Source organism: Anomaloglossus baeobatrachus, chromosome 12 (genome assembly GCF_048569485.1).
Source record: "Anomaloglossus baeobatrachus isolate aAnoBae1 chromosome 12, aAnoBae1.hap1, whole genome shotgun sequence".
Classification (NCBI taxonomy): domain Eukaryota; kingdom Metazoa; phylum Chordata; class Amphibia; order Anura; family Aromobatidae; genus Anomaloglossus; species Anomaloglossus baeobatrachus.
The window spans coordinates 24460739-24471423 of NC_134364.1; the positions used below are offsets into that span (position 1 = coordinate 24460739).

Sequence of the window (10685 nt, forward strand, 5' to 3'; positions counted from 1 at the left end):
TCTCTATCCATCCATCTCTCTATCCATCCATCTCTCTATCTATCCATCCATCCATCAATCCATCTCTCTATCCATCCATCCATCCATCTCTCTGTCCATCCATCCATCTCTCTATCCATCCATCCCTCTATCCATCCATCCATCCCTCTATCCATCCATCCATCTCTCTGTCCATCCATTCATCCATCTCTCTATCCATCCATCTCTCTATCCATCCATCCATCCATCTCTCTATCCATCCATCCATCCATCCATCTCTCTATCCATCCATCCATCTCTCTATCCATCCATCCATCTCTCTATCCCTCCATCCATCTCTCTATCCATCCATCCATCCATCTATCTATCTATCCCTATTTGGTTACAGGGGGGCATACACTGCGAGTGGAAGAAAAGCGATTCTGGCAGCTAAATAGGAAAGGGTTCTTTACAGTTCGAGCAGTCAGACTGTGGAATGCCGACCACAAGAGGTAGTAATGGCAGATACTATAACAGCTTTATATCAGGGCGGCATTATTTCCTCACTACACAACATTGTCGGTTATAAATGATTTAGTGACAAAATGTAGAATTAGTGGAGGAAGGATGAACTTGATGTATGTAACTATGTATGAATCCAGTACAATGGCGTCCATCTGATATTTCTCTAGTTCCAAAAGGGCCAGGAAGTTAAAATAATGAACCTTCTTCTACTGTCCCCCCCCCCCCCCCCGACCTGTCATCTGTGATCTCCCCGGAGTCCTCCAGCGCCGACATCTTTGGCGTCTCCTGCACCGACCAGTCCATGATTTCTATTATATACTGTATTTTGCTTCACACAATATCATAAGAACGCAGCCGAGTCATCACAGGAGACACTAAAGATCGTCATGAGGAGATGGGAGAGAAGACTGGACCAGAGCGGCTCCTGTGGATGGACAGGGGCATCGCTTTCATTTATTATTACATGGTTATTATTTTCTGGCGTCTGGAGAAACTGAAGAAAAAACTAATGTATATTCATATATTCATGTAGCATTGAGAAAAATAGGAATTTAATCTGGACAAATTGGAGCAAAGTGCGAATGTGAATTTTAGCAGATTCTGTGTGTATGAGTATATTATATATATGTGTGTGTGTGACCCATATACAGTGTGTGTGTGTATATATATATATATATATATATATATATATATAAAATATTACAGTGCCTTGCGAAAGTATTCAGCCCCTTGCATTTTTAAACCTTTTCCTACATTTCAGGCTCCAAACATAAAGATAAAAATGTTAATGTTCTGGTGAAGAATCAACAATAAGTGACACAATTGTGAAGTTGAATGAAATTTCTTGCTTATTTTAAACTTTTTTAAAATATATAAACCTGAAAATTGGGGCGTGCAATATTATTCATCCCCTTTACTTTCAGTGCAGCAAACTCACTCCAGAAGCTCATTGAGGATCTCTGAATGCTCCAATGTTGTCCTAAATGACTGATGATGATAAGATTAATCCCCCTGTGTGTAATCGTCTCCGTATAAATGCACCTGCTCTGTGATAGTCTCAGGGTTCTGTTTAAAGCGCAGAGAGCATCATGAAGACCAAGGAACACAACAGGCAGGTCCGTGATACTGTTGTGGAGAAGTTTAAAGCCGGATTTGGTTACAAAAAGATTTCCACAACTTTAAAAATCCCAGGGTGCACTGTGCAAGCGATCATATTGAAATGGAAGGAGTATCATACCACTGCAAATCTACCAAGACCCGGCCGTCCAAACTGTCATCTCAAACAAGTAGAAGACTGATCAGAGATGCAGCCAAGAGACCCATGATCACTCTGGATGAACTGCCGAGATCTACAGCGGAGGTGGGAGAGTCTGTCCATAGGACAACAATCAGTCGTACACTGCACAAATCTGGCCTTTATGGAAGAGTGGCAAGAAGAAAGCCATTTCTCAAAGATATCCATAAAAAGTGTTGTTTAAAGTTTGCCACAAGCCACCAAACATGTGGAAGAAGGTGCTCTGCTCAGATGAACCAAAATCACACTATTTGGGCACAATGCCAAACAATATGTTTAGCGTAAAAGCAACACAGCTCATCACCCTCAACACACCATCCCCACTGTCCAACATGGTGGTGGCAGCATCATGGTTTGGGCCTGTTTTTCTTCAGCAGGGATAGGGAAGATGGTTAAAATTGATGGGAAGATGAATGGAGCCAAATACAGGACCATTCTTGAAGAAAACCTGTTGGAGTCTGCAAAAGACCTGAGACTGGGACGGAGATTTGTCTTCCAACAAGACAATGATCCCAAACATAAAGCAAATCTACAATGGAATGGTTCACAAATAAACGTATCCAGGTGTTAGAATGGCCAAGTCACAGTCCAGACCTGAACCCAATCGAGAATCTGTGGAAAGAGCTGAAAACTGCTCTTCACAAACGCCTCCATCCAACCTCACTCAGCTCCAGCTGTTTACAAAGGAAGAATGGGCGAGAATTTCAGTCTCTCCATGTGCAAAACCGATAGAGACATCCCCCAAGCGACTGCAGCTGTAATCACAGCAAAAGGTGGCACTGCAAAGTATTAACTTACAGGGGATGAATAATATTGCACGCCCCAATTTTCAGTTTATTACTTTTTATACAAGTTTAAAATAAGCAATAAATTTTGTTCTTCACAATTGTGTCACTTGTTGTTGATTCTTCACCAGAACATTAACATTTTATCTTTGTTTGAAGCCTGAAATGTGGGAGAAGGTTGAAAAATTCAAGGGGCCGAATACTTTCACAAGGCAGTGTATATACTCGTACACACAGAATCTGCTAAAATGTACATTCGCACTTTGCTCCAATTAGTCCAGGAAATTCAATTCACAATTTTTCAATGCCAAATGAATATAGGAATATATATATATGAATATCACTGGGGAGCGGCACATGCAGCCCCTGTGCACTGTTACATTAATCTGCAGAGATTCCCATGTTATAGCGGATTGTCAGACGCTCTTTTTACAAATATACTGTGCCAAAGACCGAGGTTGCAGATTCACCAGATCCTAAAGGATCCAATGGGACATGTGATCATGGGGGAGACCAGATCCTACTGGATCCAATTTTACATGTAATCAAGGGGAACACCAGATCCTACCACAATACACCCCATGGGACATGTGATCGCAGGAGAGATTCACTATATACAGTGCAGACTGTCTCTATATACAGTGCAGTCACAGTCTCTATATACAGTGCAGTCACAGTCTCTATATACAGTGCAGTTACAGTCTCTATATACAGTGCAGTCACAGTCTCTATATACAGTGCAGTCACAGTCACTATATACAGTGCAGACACAGTCTCTATATACAGTGCAGACACAGTCTCTATATACAGTGCAGTCACACTCTCTATATACAGTGCAGTCACAGTCTCTATATACAGTGCAGTTACAGTCTCTATATACAGTGTAGTCACAGTCTCTATATACAGTGCAGTCACAGTCTCTATATACAGTGCAGTCACTATATACAGTGCAGTCACAGTCTCTATATACAGTGCAGTCACAGTCTCTATATACAGTGCAGTCACAGTCTCTATATACAGTGCAGACACAGTCTCTATATACAGTGTAGTCACAGTCTCTATATACAGTGCAGTCACAGTCTCTATATACAGTGCAGTCACTATATACAGTGCAGTCACAGTCTCTATATACAGTGCAGTCACAGTCTCTATATACAGTGCAGTCACAGTCTCTATATACAGTGCAGTCACAGTCTCTATATACAGTGCAGACACAGTCTCTATATACAGTGCAGTCACACTCTCTATATACAGTGCAGTCACAGTCTCTATATACAGTGCAGTTACAGTCTCTATATACAGTGCAGTCACAGTCTCTATATACAGTGCAGTCACAGTCTCTATATACAGTGCAGACACAGTCTCTATATACAGTGCAGTCACAGTCTCTATATACAGTGAGTGTTGGGGCTCTATTGCATTGATCAATTCAGTAGCTAAATTTCTCTTTATTCATATATTCATGGCAGTAATGCAGATTCCATTTTTCACATTTTCACTCTTACATATAGCTATTGGATTTTTCAAGTCAGTATTCACACAGCAGTTTCTGCTATTCCATGTATTCCCCTTACATAGTCACTGGTGTGCATACCTTATCTCCCCATAGTGATGTTTTTTTAGGTTTTTGCACCCAGTTCAGACTTAGAATGGTGTTCCAAACGTTATTTTGTATTTCTATATACAGTGCAGTCACAGTCTCTATATACAGTGCAGTCACAGTCTCTATATACAGTGCAGACTGTCTCTATATACAGTGCAGTCACAGTCTCTTTATACAGTGCAGTCACAGTCTCTATATACAGTGCAGTCACACTCTCTATATACAGTGCAGTCACAGTCTCTATATACAGTGCAGTCACAGTCTCTATATACAGTACAGACACAGTCTCTATATACAGTGCAGACACAGTCTCTATATACAGTGCAGTCACACTCTCTATATACAGTGCAGTCACAGTCTCTATATACAGTGCAGTCACAGTCTCTATATACAGTGCAGTCACAGTCTCTATATACAGTGCAGTCACAGTCTCTATATACAGTGCAGTCACAGTCTCTATATACAGTGCAGTCACACTCTCTATATACAGTGCAGTCACAGTCTCTATATACAGTGCAGTCACAGTCTCTATATACAGTGCAGTCACAGTCTCTATATACAGTGCAGTCACAGTCTCTATATACAGTGCAGACACAGTCTCTATATACAGTGCAGACACAGTCTCTATATACAGTGCAGTCACACTCTCTATATACAGTGCAGTCACAGTCTCTATATACAGTGCAGTCACAGTCTCTATATACAGTGCAGTCACAGTCTCTATATACAGTGCAGTCACAGTCTCTATATACAGTGCAGTCACAGTCTCTATATACAGTGCAGTCACAGTCTCTATATACAGTGCAGTCACACTCTCTATATACAGTGCAGTCACAGTCTCTATATACAGTGCAGTCACAGTCTCTATATACAGTGCAGACACCGTCTCTATATACAGTGCAGACACCGTCTATATATACAGTGCAGTCACAGTCTCTATATACAGTGCAGACACAGTCTCTATATACAGTGCAGTCACACTCTCTATATACAGTGCAGTCACAGTCTCTATATACAGTGCAGTCACAGTCTCTATATACAGTGCAGACACAGTCTCTATATACAGTGCAGACACAGTCTCTATATACAGTGAGTGTTGGGGCTCTATTGCATTGATCAATTCAGTAGCTAAATTTCTCTTTATTCATATATTCATGGCAGTAATGCAGATTCCATTTTTCACATTTTCACTCTTACATATAGCTATTGGATTTTTCAAGTCAGTATTCACACAGCAGTTTCTGCTATTCCATGTATTCCCCTTACATAGTCACTGGTGTGCATACCTTATCTCCCCATAGTGATGTTTATTTAGGTTTTTGCACCCAGTTCAGACTTAGAATGGTGTTCCAAACGTTATTTTGTATTTCTATATACAGTGCAGTCACAGTCTCTATATACAGTGCAGTCACAGTCTCTATACACAGTGCAGTCACAGTCTCTATATACAGTGCAGTCACAGTCTCTATATACAGTGCAGACTGTCTCTATATACAGTGCAGACACAGTCTCTATATACAGTGCAGTCACAGTGTCTATATACAGTGCAGTCACAGTCTCTATATGCAGTGCAGTCACATTCTCTATATACAGTGCAGTCACAGTCTCTATATACAGTGCAGTCACAGTCTCTATATACAGTGCAGTCACAGTGTCTATATACAGTGCAGTCACAGTCTCTATATACAGTGCAGTCACTATATACAGTGCAGTCACAGTCTCTATATACAGTGTAGTCACAGTCTCTATATACAGTGCAGACACAGTCTCTATATACAGTGCAGACACAGTCTCTATATACAGTGCAGTCACAGTCTCTATATACAGTGCAGTCACAGTGTCTATATACAGTGCAGTCACAGTCTCTTTATACAGTGCAGTCACAGTCTCTATATACAGTGCAGTCACACTCTCTATATACAGTGCAGTCACAGTCTCTATATACAGTGCAGTCACAGTCTCTTTATACAGTGCAGTCACAGTCTCTATATACAGTGCAGTCACAGTCTCTATATACAGTGCAGTCACAGTCTCTATATACAGTACAGACACAGTCTCTATATACAGTGCAGACACAGTCTCTATATACAGTGCAGTCACACTCTCTATATACAGTGCAGTCACAGTCTCTATATACAGTGCAGTCACAGTCTCTATATACAGTGCAGTCACACTCTCTATATACAGTGCAGTCACAGTCTCTATATACAGTGCAGACACAGTCTCTATATACAGTACAGACACAGTCTCTATATACAGTGCAGTCACAGTCTATATACAGTGCAGTCACAGTCTCTATATACAGTGAGTGTTGGGGCTCTATTGCATTGATCAATTCAGTAGCTAAATTTCTCTAGATTCATATGTTCATGGCAGTAATGCAGATTCCATTTTTCACATTTTCACTCTTACATATAGCTATTGGATTTTTCAAGTCAGTATTCACACAGCAGTTTCTGCTATTCCATGTATTCCCCTTACATAGTCACTGGTGTGCATACCTTATCTCCCCATAGTGATGTTTTTTTAGGTTTTTTGCACCCAGTTTAGACTTAGAATGGTGTTCCAAACGTTATTCCTTTTTCTATATACAGTGCAGTCACAGTCTCTATATACAGTGCAGACACATTCTCTATATACAGTGCAGACACATTCTCTATATACAGTGCAGTCACACTCTCTATATACAGTGCAGACACATTCTCTATATACAGTGCAGACACATTCTCTATATACAGTGCAGTCACACTCTCTATATACAGTGCAGACACATTCTCTATATACAGTGCTGTCACAGTCTCTATATACAGTGCAGACACAGTCTCTATATACAGTGCAGTCACATTCTCTATATACAGTGCAGACACATTCTCTATATACAGTGCAGTCACAGTCTCTATATACAGTGCAGACACATTCTCTATATACAGTGCAGACACATTCTCTATATACAGTGCAGTCACACTCTCTATATACAGTGCAGACACATTCTCTATATACAGTGCAGACACATTCTCTATATACAGTGCAGTCACACTCTCTATATACAGTGCAGACACATTCTCTATATACAGTGCTGTCACAGTCTCTATATACAGTGCAGTCACAGTCTCTATATACAGTGCAGTCACATTCTCTATATACAGTGCAGTCACAGTCTCTATTTGCAGTGCAGACACAGTCTCTATATACAGTGCAGACACAGTCTCTATATACAGTGCAGACACAGTCTCTATATGCAGTGCAGACACATTCTCTATATACAGTGCAGTCACAGTCTCTATATACAGTGCAGACACATTCTCTATATACAGTGCAGACTGTCTCTATATACAGTGCAGTCACAGTCTCTATATACAGTGCAGACTGTCTCTATATACAGTGCAGTCACAGTCTCTATATACAGTGCAGATTGTCTCTATATACAGTGCAGTCACAGTCTCTATATACAGTGCAGTCACAGTCTCTATATACAGTGCAGACACAGTCTCTATATACAGTGCAGACACAGTCTCTATATACAGTGCAGACACAGTCTCTATATACAGTGCAGACACAGTCTCTATATACAGTGCAGACACAGTCTCTATATACAGTGCAGACACAGTCTCTATATACAGTGCAGACACAGTCTCTATATACAGTGCAGACTGTCTCTATATACAGTGCAGACACATTCTCTATATACAGTGCAGTCACAGTCTCTATATACAGTGCAGACTGTCTCTATATACAGTGCAGTCACAGTCTCTATATACAGTGCAGACTGTCTCTATATACAGTGCAGACACAGTCTCTATATACAGTGCAGACACAGTCTCTATATACAGTGCAGACTGTCTCTATATACAGTGCAGACTGTCTCTATATACAGTGCAGACACAGTCTATATACAGTGCAGTCACTGTCTCTATATACAGTGCAGTCACAGTCTCCATTACTATAGGAGGGCAGATATTTCACTAGGATCAATGGTCCCAATGAAGAATGCCGGGGCTGTAAATGGCAGAGGATAGCCATAATTGTATCAGGTTGTTAATTCTTTGCTATCCCCCTCCTGCAGACCAGGCTTTTGTCCCGGTCACATAGGTCCGTGCTGACTCCGGAGAGCCCCTTTATCATATTCCGCTCTACTCTCCTGCGGCTTAACCCTAGAAAGCCCAAACTGCTCCCGGGGTCAGGAAACCGTGGATGTCACAATCAGTATTTTGCAGTGAAGCGACCGCTGAGACTTGCACAACTGTGTGCACACATTCGGCAGGCGTGGTGGATACGTACGGTTAAGGGAAGAGAGCAAATCGAAAAAAGGATGGTCATGACCGCCAGGAGGATGAGGTGGTCCAGCTCCTCCATGCCGGACGGCTTAGCTAATTCTACCTTGGGCGCCAGTTTGATGGAATTCCATGTGTTCTGCACTTGGTACATGTGGTACAGGCGCCTCATGGTGCCCACGTTGCAGATGATGATGGCCACAACCAGTAGTCCTATGACGGTTCCATACAGTAGAGAATACGCCAGGACTTTGGGGTCCGAGTGCTCCGCCGTCATCTGTATAAAGCACCACGTCCCGGGACAATACTGCTCAAACTTCCCAATCCCGAAGAACGGCATGGCGCAGAAGACGGCACTGAAGACGTACACCATCACCGGCACCAGCAAAGCAAACCTTTTGGTGATGTGCATGTGGTAAAAGAATGGATGCGCCAAAGCAATCCAACAATCCAGAGCCATGGCCAGAAGAATAAGCATCGGGGCCAAGCCGAAGAAGATCATGAAGAAGCTGAAGACGTCGCATAGAGTCCGATTCTCCACCATCTCCACCAGGGTTTGGTTTTTGGAGTAAGCGGCGGTCACCATGGGGCTCACCAAACACTTTCCCAACAGGTTGGTCACGGTCAGCCCGGTGACCAAGATGTAGAATATGGAGGTTTTTTTCCTTGAGCGTAACTTGTGTTGCCATAAGATGAAGATGGCGATGATGTTCCCTAATAGACCGGCCGAAAACAGCAAGGAGCTGGGTATCACGGAATAATCCTCCTGGATGGCGCGGCTGTCGGAGCACCGGTACGGCTCATTGTGGAGACTCATCATCAGGCTGAGGAACGTCTGTAGGATCTGACTTACTCATCCGTCTGAAACTTGCTTTTCTTCAAGCGTGCGCTTCAGCTCCAAGGATATCAGAAGGAGGTGGGGAGAAGCGATTGACATGTAAAGAAGGCATGAGCGAAGGCGTCCCCAGCTCCGCGGATCTGGACTGGAGCCACCGGCTCACAAAGGGGAAGTGTCAGCAATCTCACCAGACCAGTTATAATGAGGGCTTTAAAAACCGTATTATTGGATCACATCGTTACCGACCCGACTGAGAGGATGTGATTGTCCTGCCGCACAGGTGGGAGACGAGCCCCATACACAGCCATCACAGGATCGCCTGCAGCCGCTCGCCTGTGATATAGGGCTATGCGTTATTTACTGTTAGTGCCCTCATAAACCTGGATAAGAGGCTGTGGCTCCGGGGCAACATCTACCTCTTATCCCTGATCTCCGTGTCGTTTGCATGACTTTTCCAAATAAGTTATGTCTACAATATAATTTATGGCCATTTTATGACTCATATGCTGCACTTTTCACCAGTTTTCCCCTCTGCAGGCTCTAGCTCTAATTTTCAGTTTTCTCTGAGCTGGTGAGTAGCGACTAGCTTCTATTATTTTACAGCACACGCAGACATGAGGGATTCCTGCTCCTCTATGTAGCACAAGTTCAGAAGCAGCAGCAGCATGGAGGACATTATACAGCAGTACTGAGCAGTGTAGCTGTGAATCCAGCAGCATGAGTGAAATAAACTCTTACTAGAAAGTTACAGCACACGCAGACATGAGGGATTCCTCGATGTAGCACAAGTTCAGAATCAGCAGCAGCATGGAGGACATTATACAGCAGTACTGAGCAGTGCAGCTGTGAATCCAGCATCATGAGTGAAATAAACTCTTACTAGAAAGTTACAGAACACACAGACATGAGGGATTCCTCGATGTAGCACAAGTTCAGAAGTAGCAGCAGCAGCATGGAGGACATTATACAGCAGTACTCAGCAGTGCAGCTGTGAATCCAGCAGCTTGAGTGAAATAAACCTCTTATTAGAAAGTTACAGAACACACAGACATGAGGGATTCCTGCTCCTCTATGTAGCACAAGTTCAGAATCAGCAGCAGCATGGAGGACATTATACAGCAGTACTGAGCAGTGCAGCTGTGAATTCAGCAGCTTAAGTGAAATAAAACTCTTATTAGAAAGTTACAGAACACACAGACATGAGGGATTCCTGATACTCTCAGAAGCAGCAGCAGCATGGAGGACATTATACAGCAGTACTCCGCAGTGCAGCTGTGAATCCAGCAGCTTGAGTGAAATAAAACTCATACTAGAAATTTACAGCACACACACATGAGTGATTCCAGCTCCTCTATGTAGCACAAGTTCAGAATCAGCAGCAGCATGGAGGACATTATACAGCAGTACTCAG

General features: G+C 42.6%; 1 protein-coding gene across 2 annotated transcripts in view; it reads right to left on the minus strand.

The window, feature by feature from the left end:
• Window positions 1-9291, minus strand: part of PTGDR (prostaglandin D2 receptor) — a 31639-nt gene extending 22348 nt beyond the window's left edge. The window contains exon 1 of one of the 2 annotated variants that reach the window (XM_075329575.1): window positions 8543-9291. In XM_075329575.1, the coding sequence (XP_075185690.1) occupies window positions 8543-9256 (714 nt within the window). In that variant the 5' untranslated portion in view covers window positions 9257-9291. Of the gene's footprint in view, window positions 1-8443 lie in introns of both variants that reach the window. The other variant, XM_075329574.1, reaches the window with a different exon arrangement.
• Window positions 9292-10685: the final 1394 nt, after the last annotated feature.